The sequence below is a fragment of the Sander vitreus genome, chromosome 18 (assembly GCF_031162955.1).
Source record: "Sander vitreus isolate 19-12246 chromosome 18, sanVit1, whole genome shotgun sequence".
In the NCBI taxonomy this organism is placed as follows: domain Eukaryota; kingdom Metazoa; phylum Chordata; class Actinopteri; order Perciformes; family Percidae; genus Sander; species Sander vitreus.
In genome coordinates, this window is record NC_135872.1 from 24,243,747 (window position 1) to 24,259,025 (window position 15,279).

At 38.2% G+C, this 15,279-nt stretch overlaps 1 protein-coding gene and 1 long non-coding RNA gene across 2 annotated transcripts in view; one reads left to right on the top strand and one right to left on the bottom strand.

The window, feature by feature from the left end:
- Positions 1–8,647, top strand: part of opn5 (opsin 5) — a 45,633-nt gene extending 36,986 nt beyond the window's left edge. Inside the window, exons 4-6 of the mRNA XM_078275176.1 lie at positions 3,066–3,400; positions 3,512–3,756; positions 8,581–8,647. Of these exons, the coding sequence (XP_078131302.1) occupies positions 3,066–3,400; positions 3,512–3,756; positions 8,581–8,647 (647 nt within the window). The remainder of the gene's footprint in view (positions 1–3,065; positions 3,401–3,511; positions 3,757–8,580) is intronic.
- Positions 8,648–13,771: 5,124 nt separating this feature from the next.
- On the bottom strand, positions 13,772–14,588 carry LOC144533881 (uncharacterized). The gene is made up of 3 exons (XR_013503475.1): positions 14,380–14,588; positions 13,927–14,037; positions 13,772–13,825 (listed from the first exon to the last, which is right to left on the bottom strand). It is a non-coding gene; the product is annotated as an uncharacterized LOC144533881 (long non-coding RNA).
- Positions 14,589–15,279: the final 691 nt, after the last annotated feature.

Consider the following 15,279-nt stretch of genomic DNA (forward strand, 5'->3'; position numbering starts at 1 on the left):
AAATTGCCTGGAGTTCTCCTTTAAGTTTGTTCTCAGAAGATTTAATTTTGGTTTTAAGTTCTGTCATTGGATACACATTCTTTACAGTGCCCTGTGGCGGTTGTTAAAACTAATTCCAACTACTCTAAACCCTTTGTACTTTCAAGTTGCCCACTGTCACCTGCATTGTTTGCTATTGTTATCGAGTCTTAAGCTGCATCAATTAGAGCTCATGATCATATCATGGTGTTGAAATTGGGATGGAGGAGCACCTCATATCTTTGTATGCAGACGATATTTTGTTGTACCTTCATGACCCAGTGAAATCAATTCCATTTTTGTTATCTTTGTTTGAAAATGTTGGGAAGTTATCAGGTTACAAAGTTAAATTGGAGAAAACTGAGATAATGCCAATTTCCAATTTTGAGTGTACTCTACTCAAGAATCAATTCAATTGGAATTGGTGTAAAAATTAGCTTCCAGTAATTAATAAAGTATGAGAGGAATTCAAAAGAATTGGCCAACTACCCATTTCACTTATGGGGAAAGTAAACATAGTTAAAATGTCTATTTTGCCAAAATTTTTATACATATTTCAAAATCTTTTTTAAAAGGATACAAAGTCTTATCTCTTCCTTTATTTGGAATAACAAATCCGCACGTGTCTGGGTGTGTGTTTTGTATTTACCATATGACTCTGGTGGCCTGAAGAATTGTTGTTGGGTCTTTGTAAATTATAGAGTGTGGTCTAGACCTACTCTATCTGTAAAGTGTCTTGAGATAACTAGTAAAAAAAAGTATAAATGGAAATTTCATATTTGTTTGAAAATGGGATTTTTCTTTCATTCATTGAGCTTCAGCAGAAATATGGAGTTCCTTCTTCCCATTTGTTTAGATATTTTCAAATAAGGCATGATGGCAATCATTCCTCTGCTGGTGTTGTAAGAAATATAAAGGTACTTTTTTTCATATACTTTGGTAATGTTAACAACTTTCGTTATTTTGGAAATTTGTTACCAAGTTGATATTTGTGTTTAAATGTATCTGTTCCCCTTTCATCTCATTTACGTCTTTTGGGAATTAATATGTCTGACAAGTGGAATAAATATGAAAGTATGTACATAGATCTTGCTTTGATGGCGGCTAGGAAATGCATAGCTTTAAAATGGAAGGCTTCAAAACCCCCAGCAATAGTCCACTGGTGGAATGAACTCTCAAGCTACTTTGTTATGGACAGCATTTATTATAAGAGTAAAGACAGAACCTCTGACTTTTTGAAGATGTGGCAATCTCATGGAGAATTTGATTTTATACATTTTTACATTAATGTTAGGGACTACGACAAAAGTGTTATCTGAGTGCATTTATTTGTTGTTTGATCTGTTTGTTTTGTTGTTTTGTGTCTATTTATTTATTTTGATTTTAATTTAAATTTTTTGCATGTCTTGTCTTTTGTGCTAGTGTGAAGAAATATGAATAACAAGATGTACGTATGTAATACAGTATCAGTACAGTATGTTTCTGCAAAATAAAAAATAAATAAAAATAAAAAATTAGCAACTGTCAATGCAGACCCAAACCCATGACTGGAATATTTATTCTTAGATATTTATATAATTGACTACCAGATAGAATAAAATGAATCCTAGAACTTCCTCAAGGACCTTCGGGGGTCTTCCGATTCCTATATGAGTGGCCATGATCATCAATTAAGGGTTGTAAGTGTTATGCTTATGTGCAGTACATGTTTTGGCCTGTCTTGGGCATTGTCAATTGCAGATACTCACAGACATTACATCTTCTTTTAAGTGTCTGTTCATACTGTATATCACATTAAAACCAACAGCTGTTAATTTAAAGTCAAAATGACAAAACAAATGATTTTCTTAAGCCTCAATCCTCTGGGTGGGAGCTTCCATGGCAGTGGTTGACTGACATCTGAGTGGTATGAATGCTAGGAGATGCTACATGGATGTGACATGGATGTATAATAACTAGATACTGGATCAGAAAAAATGGCGCCTATTCAGTTCAATAGAATTGCTCAACAGGAGCATGTATGCCAAAACGTTTCTAAGCTTCCGGGTTTACTTGTATGGTATGCGGGCCACTATGTGTGTGTTGTGTTAGGTGTGTTCCCTTACATTCAACATTTGGGGTGATCCAAACAATTGTAATCTAGCAAGCTAGGCTAACAAGCTTCCACTTGGACAGTGGCAACTTGTTAGTTTAGCATGCTAACTTTAACTTTGATTACTATTACACCTTATGCGTTTTATTGCATTTAAACACCTGCTGAGTGCTATTATCAAGCTCCTGCACATTGTTTTGTGTTCCACATTATAAAAAGGAGGGTCTAGCTAGCGTTAGCTTTCCCACTTTTATGGGTCCAATTGTGTTGACTGCAAATGACCAGACTTTTAAAACTCACACCAACAAGTAGTTCTGTAACCACAGCACTTCTTAAATTACTGTATGATTCAGATCACAACACAGAGTAAGAGAAGTACTCAAATCCCAGATGGGACTTAGCAACAGCTAATGACTTCACTCCTCTAGCTGGTTAACTACCAGTGGCATTAAGCCAAGCAGCGGTTGGCATTAAAGTGATATTATATAGTGCTTTTGCCCAGATATTGCACCAATCAAAATAACAACATTATTGTAGGGCTGTCAAAAGACACATTAGTTTTGCTAATTACAATTTTGACCAAATTACACAAAATACATTTTAATTTCAGTTTGACTCCTGTTCAACAGAAATGATCTCTTACACGAGAGTGAGTAATCCCAACCACTAACAAGTTTACTGAAACTGTTTATAGTTCAGAGACACACCATTCTCATGCAACTGCACTCAACAAAAGCAGCAGAAACAGGCACACAAAACTGAAACCCCTCCCGGGTTAATTTCCTTCAAACCATCTGCTTCTTTAAATTATCTTTCAAAAACATAGAAAATGTTGTACATTATCAACCAGCCTAATTGAAGCGTTGCATTCAACAGATGCAATTTAAGTTAAATTAGGTTTCTATTGTCTCTCACCACTAGTCCATCATTCTTCTTGTCTTTTTTTCACTCTTAGGCACATGGCTTCAACGCCACCATGTCTTCCTGGGCCTGGTCTTTGTGTGGGTGTATGCAGCTTTCTGGGCCACTATGCCTCTGATTGGTTGGGGAAACTACGCCCCGGAGCCCTTCGGGACCTCCTGCACATTGGACTGGTGGCTGGCACAGGCCTCTGTGTCCGGCCAAAGCTTCGTCATGGCCATCCTGTTCTTCTGTCTCATCCTTCCCACAGGCATCATCGTCTTCTCTTATGTCATGATTATCTTCAAAGTCAAGTCCTCTGCAAAGGAGATTTCAAACTTTGACGCCCGCATCAGAAACAGCCACAGCCTTGAGATAAAACTCACAAAGGTGGGTGAAAGGTTAGAGGAAAGGCTTCTAAGTAGAGAAAAGAAGACATTTCGGTATACTCATAGAGACATTTTGTTAAATATCCGAATATTGCTTTGTATCCTCTCCCAGGTGGCAATGCTGATCTGTGCAGGCTTCTTGATAGCCTGGATCCCTTATGCAGTGGTGTCAGTGGTGTCAGCGTTTGGTGAGCCGGACTCGGTGCCCATCCCTGTGTCTGTCATTCCCACGCTGCTGGCCAAGTCTTCAGCCATGTACAACCCCATCATCTACCAGGTGGTGAACCTGAGACGTTACTTCAGGATATCTTCCTGTTTCAAGGTCCTGAAGAAACGCAGGAATTTTAGAAAGCCAAGGTAAAACAGAGTGTGTTATATGTCTGGTATTTATTCCAGTGAAACTGTTGATGAAGCATAGCATAGGAATTAGTTATTTCATTTATGCTTCATGGTCACTAGCTCATTCACCAGTTGTGTGACTACCATCTTACTAGATACCACATATTGTGGTCTCTGGTGAATACTTAATTCTGATTGGTTGCAAGGTTGTCCATTAAAAAGGGATACAGGACACCTCCTAACAAGTTCTGGTGAAACTGGTTGTTTACCGTTCTAAATCAATGTGCTACATTACATGAAAAAGAAAATCTAAATTTGTAAATGTAATTTACAACACTGACTGTAGTCCTTCAGTGCCTCGTCCTCTGAACACCACAAGTCACTCTGCCCTTCTGAACTGACTTTGTTTCATCGCGATTGTTGCTGTTCAGCCTGCTACTTCAGGCTGCGGCCAACATTACACATGGCGTATCATTTGTTCTTGAAAGTCGTTTTTGATTTGGGTACAATGATACGGCTGGATAGCTAGCTTGTCTTGTTGTTGAACACATTATATTTACTGATTGTCAGCCATACACAATGGTATTGACTTTGAAGCTTGCTAGCATAACGTTAGCTTTCTGGCTCGTAGCTGTCTCAGCTGAAGGGTTCTATGAGCTGAGTGGACTAGAAATATTTCCCGTTGCCAATGGTGGCAAGTCGCATCTAAGGTCCCTTGTCAGGTAATTAATGGACTTCGGCGGAGGCAACCAGTTCTGGCTTTCCTGATAATGGACATCTCGTCAGGCATTAACCCTTACTTAATTCAGGTGTGCATCTTAAACTTCTCTTTGTTTCTCTAGTAATATGCTCATTGTGCTTGCTGCCACAGCACGGTTGGTATTCTTTTAACTAAGATCTAATGTGTAAGAATGTAAATATCCTTGTTTTTTATTTTATTTTATCAGTTTATTTGTCAGGAACAATACATATAGTCATCTAAAGTGCAACCGATGCAATGTATATGGGACTTCTAGCCATACGCTAATGTGCGGTCCTTGTCCCTGCTTAGGCTTTAGGAAATGACACACATGGTAAAAAACTATAAAATAGGCATACATACTAAATATTTAAAGCAGACAAACGGGCAGTCACAGATGCATAAAAACAGTAAAGCAAACATGGACCAGCAGCCACATACAGTACATGCATAAGGGACCATTCGGTATTTATGGAATGGACCACCGGAGGAAAATAGGGGAGGGTCATGTCTTTTTATTCTTTGTTGAGGGGAGGGTCATCCAAAGTTTTTAGTCTAGGGGGGAGGGTCACCCAATTTTTGTATTCATGAAAACAGCTACATTTCAAAGTAGCTTGTTTGGTGCATACTTTTCCATGTAGATCTCAGTCTCGGCCCCCCATTGCTAGCAGATGGGTCTGACCCAACAAAAATCGCAACATGACAGCAACACCAGTTTGGAGTTGTTTTCTTTGAGAATGAAACCCTATATAACTGTGCCACCTGTTGCCAGTATCGTCACTGACATGAAGATGGAATATAATGAAGCTGACTAGCTGAAAGGTTTCACGTTGCCTCGAGCTCGAGCACCCACGGAAAATACTGAGCATCCACATGTGCCAGACTGTCAGTAGGCTACATTCATTTAAAATTAAACATTGCAGTTGTTGCTAAGTGGAGCGTGTGAGCGCTGATCGTGGTTACGTGTCATCTCCAATCCTATCTGTATTTGTGAGAAGTGGCGCTGTCCTGAGTTGAAAGATAGCCTACTTTATGGCCAGTGTTGGGAAGGATACTTTCAAAACGTATTCCGTTACAGAGTACAGAATACATGCCCAAAAATGTAATTTGTAACGTATTCCATTACGTTACTCAATCTGAGTAACGTATTCTGAATACTTGGATTACTTCCACATTGAATTGCATTTTATAAGTAGGAATGCGGCCATCACATACATCTTACTAAACAGGCCTATTCTGGTGTGTTCTTCTAGTCCAACTGGCTGAATGTGTACCTAAACAAGCAGATAGATTTTTGGATTTGTAGTCCCGAACTGCATACTACAAAAATCTAACCGCAGTCTAAGCTACCATGAGCTAATTTTAGCTAACGTTAGCTAACATGTCAATCGGGGCTAGTCTTTCAACGGCTCTGGGGCTAGTAAATCAGCATGTAGGAGAATGTAAAGTCGCACGTCAACTATAAAATAGCAAGGTGACCAGTAAAACTACAGCAGACGACTACCCTTGGCTAAAAATAACTTACTTTAAGATGCTTCTTGGTTGGAGGTGGAGTAATTTGGACGCTGAAAGGAAGTTGGTTGCTGGCAAGCAGAAGTTGCACTGCAGTGTACAGTTATATTTCGTTCTCCCTTCTCTTTCTTTAATGTGAAATGTTGTTTGAATTTCCAAGATAGAAACGCATTCCTGCCCTGGCTCTGTTGTGCCGGTTCCGGCTCCATCTTTACCTCTATCAGTGATCACGCAAATAGCTAATTTTTTTGTTTTCATATTGGGGCTTCTGGGAAATACATGGAGTTGCGAGAGTGAATAAACCCGTGAAACAGAGAAGTATCATCATGTAATTCATTGATTTCAACAATGTAACTGTATTCTAAATACCAACTATTTAAATTGTAACTAACGGAATACAGTTACTCATAATTTGTATTCTGAATACGTAACGCCGGTACATGTATTCCGTTACTCCCCATCACTGTTTACAGCTTTATTATTGAGTTAACAGGCGTGTGTGTTCGTGTCGGCCCCTGTCCATTTCCTAAGGTTCTGAAATGCAAAACATTTTTGACTACTTTTTTTTTTTAAAGGGCGTGCGCCCGTGATCACCTACAGAGGAAAACATAAATTGCCGCCTATGATAGGGAAAGACTGACAGATCTACATGTTATAATTTATTTACAAGACTGTCAAAGGGAGACGGATATCTTTCTGACCTGTCAGACGCTCTCCCTCTCCCTCTGCCTGCTCCATGGCCGGTCAGCGAGCTTGTTACGCCCGCAATCTCTTGTGGAGCATTATAACTCCGAAAAACCACAGGTTCCAGTTAATCTTATAATGGATATGTGTGTTGAGTTATTTAAACAAACGATCGGGGAAATAAACGCCTCTTGTCTGCGAGTCTCCTGAGAGAGCTCCAGCCAGCTCACAGCGGGTCTATGAAGATGGACAGGGGTCCGGCAGGCACCCGCCGGCTGACACGTCAGACTGTGGAGCTTCTGAACTCGGACCAAATTTGCAATTACCCATCAATTTTCATAAAACGGCCCAAATTTGAGCTCTACGTAGTAAAAAAGTACTATAAAAAAGTATCAGAAGTGAATTTAGTAATGAAATAGCAGACAAACTATGTATAAAGTTTCCAATTGTTGGCCACACAGCAATCCATTGTTGTGATTGTTGCAGCGCTTTGCATACCAACACACTTTGAATTTCTGATTGGGCGGGCCAGATGTCAATGCCTGCACGGGTGAGGCCCACCCACAGCTCCGCGCCTGGGTCCCAATGATTTGAAATTGTGCAAACGACAGCCTTTTCAAGGCATTTGAGAAGGAAGGAGTGGTAGCACGCAAGCTCCCAAATTGACGCTCGTCTGAGAAATGGAGTTTTGGATAATGTTCAGCTTCGGCAGCTTTACCTATGCTAAAATATACAATGACTGAGGAAGCCTAGTGACGAGTCCATAGCAACCAGTTCATTTGTTATTACCCAGTGTGCTTTGTTGAATGGTCTCAATGTTTCATTGTTTTATTTCACGTGAATACTAGTTACTAGAGGAGTAACTTAGTATTTGAAGTAATGCAGTAATGCAGGAAGTGTGCATTTTAGTTTCCATTCTTATTGTGTTTCCACAACGTTAGAGAGTAAATCTACTGAAATGGCCACCACACCATAACAGAGGAGTGTGATGAGATAAGAAAGCAGAGGTTAAGTCATGTATGTCATGGTTGTAAAAAAACAGTGGTTATCTGTACATCTTTGCCAAGCGCAAACCAGGACAGAAGGTGAATGCCTTTTTTCCCAATCATTTTGGAGGGTCATAGAAAAATGTATTGCTGGCGAGGGAGGTTCAAGTCTATTTTGACTAAAGATCCCAAAACTCCTCCGGTAGCCCCTTTAGTAAAAAATGAACAATCCCTAAAGACAAACGATAGAGCAGACTGAGGCAGCAACCTAGATGGTTAAAAACTGACAATTAAAGCAAACCATCACATAAATACATAAAAACCAACCGTAAAACCAACACAGACAGGCAGACTGCTGTTGGATTCTTTTAGAGCTCTGTCAAAATCAAACTTCAGATTTCTGAGGCATTTATGACAGAAATACTGTCTGCTGGTTTTGAATGTTTAGAATGTTTTCTTTTTAAGAGTGTTCTTACATTAATGTATTTGTGCTTTTACTTAAGTAGAGGATCTGACTACTTTTTGCACCACTACTGGACTATATACTGCCATTTTAGAATTGTATAAACTAATTGGTAAACTACTGTAATTGAAAGCTTGATCACAATATATTGCTGTAATATCGGCAAATTAAGGTCAGTGCATAAGATAGTCCTCACACAATCTCAGGATCCTGCAGGCGTTTTTCCCGGAAAACGGGACCACTTTTTGTCTGACTGACTTAAAGAACAGATCTTCTTAGTTTAGAATTCAAATGTGGTTAGAATATAAGAAAAGAAGATTAGAAAGATTAATTTAAATCAAAGAATACTGTTATAATAAAATAAAATGTAGAAAGTAAAAGTACATTTGCATGGCTTTTAGTGTTCAAAAGGTTTCTTACTGATGTTCTTGTTTTCTCCTCTTTTGATGTCGGTGCAGGTTCTACACCATCACTGGCTCGTTAAAGGACAATCCATCAGCTAATGAAGCTGAAATCGAGATGTGACTACTTCTTCTACTTTGGACAGTATGCCTTGTTTCCTGTTCTCTGTGCCCTACACTTACCCAATCGCGTGCTGCCTATCACCTGTTATGATATTATCTACTGCTCACCTTTGTCGCCGATGGCTCCTGAGTTCCGGCTTGTTTTTCCACCCACGCCTCCCCTTTCTCTGAAACACGTCTTTCCCACAAGGTTTTACTTATTCTGTGGAGTTGCGTTGTCTTAACAGTGGATACAGCATACAAGTGACTTGTTGTTTGACCTTCTTGACTTAGTTTTTAAGTGTTACAGACACACTGTCTTTCAATGCTATGTTACTGATTGACTCACCACTGTGTTGTTCTCATACTACGGCTCGACTGAGGTTTGAAAACTTGACACGTTTTGCAAGCAAATTCAAGTCAAATCTGAAGCCATAACTTTTTGTGAATCCAAATCTTACAGAAGCGTAAAAAATGTTATAAAAATGTAAATATATTTTCAAAAGTTTCTAAAACTGAACTGCAAATTTAAGCAAAAAAAATCTACCTGACTTGAGCCATGTCAAAAACAGATTGAGGTGTAACTGTCAAGCTCAAAGTTGTATTGTTACTGTTTGTACAGGCTGTTGTATTCTGTACCCCCTACACCTGTGACTTGTATACAGCTGTGGCTTGTATACAGTTGAAATAGCTCAAAAAGCACTAAATCACACCAGCTGTGATTTCATCAGCTGTAAAAGTGCACATGAAGAGAGGTTATGTGGCTGTATTCAGTGAAATTGTGCACTTTACTTACAAAGCCATTCAGCATTGATAACAGTTTAGTGTTATACACACACACACACACACACACACACACACACACACACACACACACACACACACACACACATATGCACATACATATATATATTGAATTGCTGAAGAGAAGTGGATAGACACACAATATTCATCCAATGAAACAACTCCAGAAGTTGTTTCTTTGAATGATTGAAATGTCATTCTTTAACTATACCAAACCTATAGTTGTGGCCATGGTTACACTTATGGTTGATTCAGGGACCATTTTTAAATATATATTTATTGTTGGTTTGTTGTTTGTTTTTTGGCCATTGCCAGAAAGAACTGCATATTTTCAATAGTTTGACATTTTGGTAAATAATGCTATTGGGTTTCTTGCCTAGAGTTAGATGAGAAGATTGATACCATGTGTTATGGTCTGTGTGTTATGTATGAAGCTAGAGAATCCGAATTACAATCAGAAAATGAAAACAGAAATGTTGGGGTGTGATAATCATGCTTGAGATACTTTAGCCTCTAAAGTGGAGACCTAAGGGCCATGAACATTTCCTCATCAAGTTTTATGATTCAAGTTTCTTCAGACAATATCAGATTTGGTCGTTCAAACACTGTAGAGCCTCTGAACTCTGCAAGTTTATCAAGAGTCAGACACTCAAATCTGCTGCTCAACACTCAAAACGTCGATATTGGACGGTTCTGCATTTTTTTTTTTTCATTCTTGCTTTCTACTATATCTGCATATAGCGACTACCAGTGGCGCCGGCGGCCGTAATCCTGTACGTATGGTTCGTACATTTCTTTCTGTGAGATTTATTCTGTGCATCTAATCATAACAATGTGTAAATGCGCACAGGAGCAGCAGCCGACAGAAGCTCTGTTCTGCTCTCTGCTCTGTTAACAGTAATACTTTTCACATTAATTATACGTTATTTCACCAACAACCCATCCACCATTAATCAGAATTTTAATTTTTAATATTATTTAACCTGATCCGTAGATAAACTGGTTGCTATGAATGCTGAGTATCGCTAAACCCACCCAACTGAAAAATAAATGTGCTAAGTGTACTAAAATTTAGCATACTTTTGTGTACTTGAAGCCACACTAATCATCATTATACTTCAAGTGTGTTCATGATTAGTTAACTTGAAGCATGCTATTTTGGAACAACTAATTTTGTACTAAATGTATTTTAATTGTAATTAAATTGTAGAAAAGCTCAACTTGAAGTGTATTTAGTGTACTTTTATGTGCTAAAGTGGAACAACTTAAAGTATATCTTGTATACTTTAAGCATATGGCTTTATATGTACTAATATATGCTTAATTAGTTAAATTAAAGTGTATTTTGTGTTATAAGTACATTACAAATTATTTGTGTCTTATAAATATATGTTTTATACTTTTAATAGCTTCTTACTGTGCTAATAATATGCTTAATTATACTTTTGGCTTATTCCAATTACTAAAAAAGCATACTTTGCAGTTAATAGTCAATATACTTTATCATTACTTTGCTATATTACTTTCTACCTTGTACATACTTGCGAATGTATTACCAGTATACTAAAGGCTGAAAGACTTGTGGGACTACTTCCAGGTGAAAAAATATACTTTAATGTTTTTGTACCATATATACACCTAATTAGAATAGTACATTGTAAATAAAAAATCTCTTAACATTTATACAACAAATGTATGAACATTTACATTATGGCTTTTAAATATTTTCAAATATTGGTGCTTTAGTACACCTTGTAGAAATAGGTTCATTTCAGGTAGCAGACTTAAACATTACACATAAACTTTACAGAACACTGAGAAATAGTGAACAATGAAAAACAACATTCCTTATTATTGCACGCCTAACCCCTCCCACCATACAGAAACACACACCACACATTATGTTCCTTTTTTTTGGCTGAACTGCTCATTGTTACACTTTCGTCTGATGGCCACGCGCACATCAGAGACACTTGTCTGTGGAAACTCTAGAAGAACAGCGTCTGTTGATCGAATAGACAAGAGATAATGTACGTCACGCAGCATATTCATAGTATTTTGAACAGTACATCAAAGGGGTATTCCAGAAAGGAGGTTCAACTGAGTTAACTTAATCTGTGAAGTGAAACTCTGAATATTGGCTATAAAAAACCAGTCTCGAGATTGCTCCCACTCTGGTTTTATTCATATTCTGCATATTAAACAAGGTAAAGGTTTATTCAGTGGATATTTCAGCTTGTAGCAGCTTTTACCACCAACGGACCAACTGATTAACACACATCCTGTCTCCTAACATCCTGCTGAGTAAATGAACATGTGGAAGAAGGCAGAGGTCGTGGTCACCTCCACCTCCACCACGTCTGACAGAGGCAGAGGAGCTGGTCCGGAGTCAGGTCGCTGGGTGACCAGAGGCTGAGGGCGTCACTCACCCCCAAGACACACACTTTATCTACAGATAGTACTAGAAGTTATTTAATATTATCCTAAATGCGGCAGCAAATTAGAAACATGTGCTTTGAAATTGAGTTGTTGGAGGCAATGCAGGCTGATGGTTAGCCTACTTTTGTAGCTATCTGTGGGAAATAAAGAAAGCCAAATGAAATGTGAATGATTCCTCTTTTTCTGACTGCTGGAAGGTGATTGATTAACCTGCAAAGTGATAAAAAAATGAAGAGGTCTGAGAGCGCGTCAGCGGTGACGTGTAGCCAGATATTCGATGTAGCCGGACTGATAATATTGTTCAGATAAATGCCTGAACTGATGAGAAGTGGTACCGTTCGGCTCAGGGAATGAGAACTCATCTAAATAATCCCCCTGTTGTAAAACTGAATTATTTCTGTTTCAACATGATGCTGTTGAGAAGGAAAGGACAGGCCCTATCAGACAGCTCCGTCAGACTCAGGGTTTCTTCAAGTAAACCTGCCAGCGAGCAGGTTAGGTTCCCAGAGTCAGTTACCATGGTGACTGACACAGAGTTTAAGATACATCTCATTCAGGGAAGAAAAAAAAAAACAGTTTCCCCTCATCTCAGGGTTCACTTACGTTTTCACATAACCTGCTTTCTGGAATACCCCTCTGGAAACTGAGAAATTCTATCAGTATGGTATACCAATACTGCTACCAGTAAATAGTCCAACATGTATTTAGTAATTACTGGTGGTCAGTTTCCGTGTGATCTAGCTGCTATAGAAATCACAGAAGCTTTTAAATAGACTACATGTGACTCAAAACAATGACATACCTGTAATAGCCTGCACTTTGTCAACATCAAGCTGTGTTTTTGGCGTTTTTTTATGAATGAACTGTCAAGCAATGAATACATACGTTCATCCCTCAATTATAACACACCATTTCAATTTCACTGTCCACAGAAGACGATGACGCTGCAGATGAAGGGGTCCCCCTAAATGAGGACATCAATGCCCGGACACACTCCCTCATTCATTTAATCATTTCTGGCAGGTCTAGATGAATGTAATAATAAGTGGGAAAACATTTGGTTTGTTAGTTAGTAAAAGTAATGGTACTTAAGCTCACTACAGGACAATAAATAATGTGGAAACACCCTGAATCATTGTTTAATAAACATACCGTGTTCTGACATGTCAGATGAGAGATCAGAATAACATTAGACTTCATTAAGGTACAATAGACATTTACAGAACCTGACGTGAGGAATCGTGGGAGGAAATAGCGGCAGATATAATGTGTTCATTTTGTATGTTAGAGATTGTGATTATTTTATGCTTGTTTTTCTGGATCCCAATAAAAACAACAGACAAACATTACAGTTTGTCCAGCTGTCATGCTGACTGACTGATCTGTGACTGACGATCTGACAGCTGTGATCCAATCCTGTGCACACTTAGGTCAATTAAGATTTGATTGTAATTATAATAAATGCTGTTCTAAAAAGGTACTATATAAATAAAGTTTTTTATTATTATCAGCCCTTATTTGTTATTAGTGACAATAATTTTAGACACGCGTGTGCATGCACATGCTTTTGACTTCTATACTTTATTTCTCAAAGGAAATACAGTATGTTTAAAAGGACACTCGTCTAATCCACACTACCATGTGGGACAAAACATTAATGAAAGGTGTTTGAAAATGATTATATTGTTGAATATATTAAATAAAAGTAAATGAACTACATTATGCTTAGTTGGCATGCACATGACAGCCAAAAAGGAGTTTATATGTGAAAATAAGATATGTAACAATTGTGAGATTACGTTTTCCATGCAGTTGGGTGCAAGATCTCTGACCTTTGCCTGACCTATTCATTCAATATAATATAATTTTACCATAATATAATATTCAGTATACATGTACTTGCCATTCTCTGGGCTGAGGAGAAGCCCAACTCTTCATCTGAGGCATGGTCTTGAAACTTTCAAAAGGGAAAAGAGAAAATAGCTGTGAAAAGCAATACAACAGAGAAATATTTTTTGTCTGAGAGTACACAAAAGCTGGGAAAGAAGTATGACTTACAATGTCATGCCGTTGTGGACTTCCTATGTATGTGGCATCATCAGAACTGGGACTGGATGCCAGGGGTAAAAGCACACGTCTTGCTGCCTTGTTAATCTTTGCTCGCTTTCCCTGAAGAAAAACATTTATATGGTAAAAGTAGGAAAATGATTAGTTATATCCTGAAATTTGAGTTGTACTAGAAACTACAATATTTAATTAGAAAAAAGATATAACACAGCAGTTGATGTTGGCATTAACTAAAATTGTAGTCGAGTTTTTAAAAACTAAAATGGACAAACTACCTTAATAATTAACACAAAGAAACATGCAAAATAGGTGATTCACAGGACTAAAAGATTCTGTCCAACATTCCTGTAATCAAGAACTTTTAGTAAAGTGTCTGAGGGACACCACAGTTTTTTGCAGTTGTAAACTTTGTAGCCGCCTGCTCAAGAAAGAAGTATGCCTTACCCCATGAACACGTTGTGGAGATTATTTCTCAGAACTGTAGAGGTGATCTTGTGTGTCCAGGGCCCTCTTCTGAGACAGGGAAGTCTTCAGGTTTTGTAACACCTGGTCCCAGGCTGCCTCTTTAATCCTGGTTTGCTTTGCCTGTCAAAACTGTTTATGACGTAAAAATGTTGGCATCCTACAGTAAGCTTTGTGTAATCAAGTTCACATTTTAGATGTCTTCTTAGTTAAAAGTTCCCTTAATTATCTCACCACCCCTCAGATATAGCATATTTGGTGTCTCTGTACATAAAAATGCATGTAGTAGTTGAATCTATCTGTAAACCTACCTCTGGCAGCTACAACAACAATAAAATACTGCTACATCAAGATGTTTCAGTATTATTCATCTAATGTTGTCATATATAACAATAAATCAGTCAGAGGGAGCAAATCAGTACATTTACTTTGATAGTTTAGCTACATTTTACTGCACATAAGTATGCACGTTAACATGAGTGGGATTTTTCATACATGATTTGTAATGGAGAATTTTAGCATTGCTTAACTGTTTTTTATTTTAAATGATTTGAATTTTGTCAAGACCTCTACCAGAAAGCACCTGGATGTGTAGCTAGCCAAAGTATTGGAGACAGCATGTCAGCTACTGCAGCATTAAGGAGTGTTGCGTGCACTCACGATGGCCGTTTTAGGCTCCACTACGTCGGTCTCACACATTTGCTTTTTCATGCGCACACCCCTGCTTTCCTCCTCGGCCCAGCTATCCTTACCGAGAAGGAAGAAATTCTTCTTCGACACAAGTTCTTTGTAGGAATCTGATATAACGAGAAGAGTAAAAAAAAAAAAAAAGTTTAGCCTAGACATTTTTCCTAACAACGACCAAATTAAACAGTTAGCTGC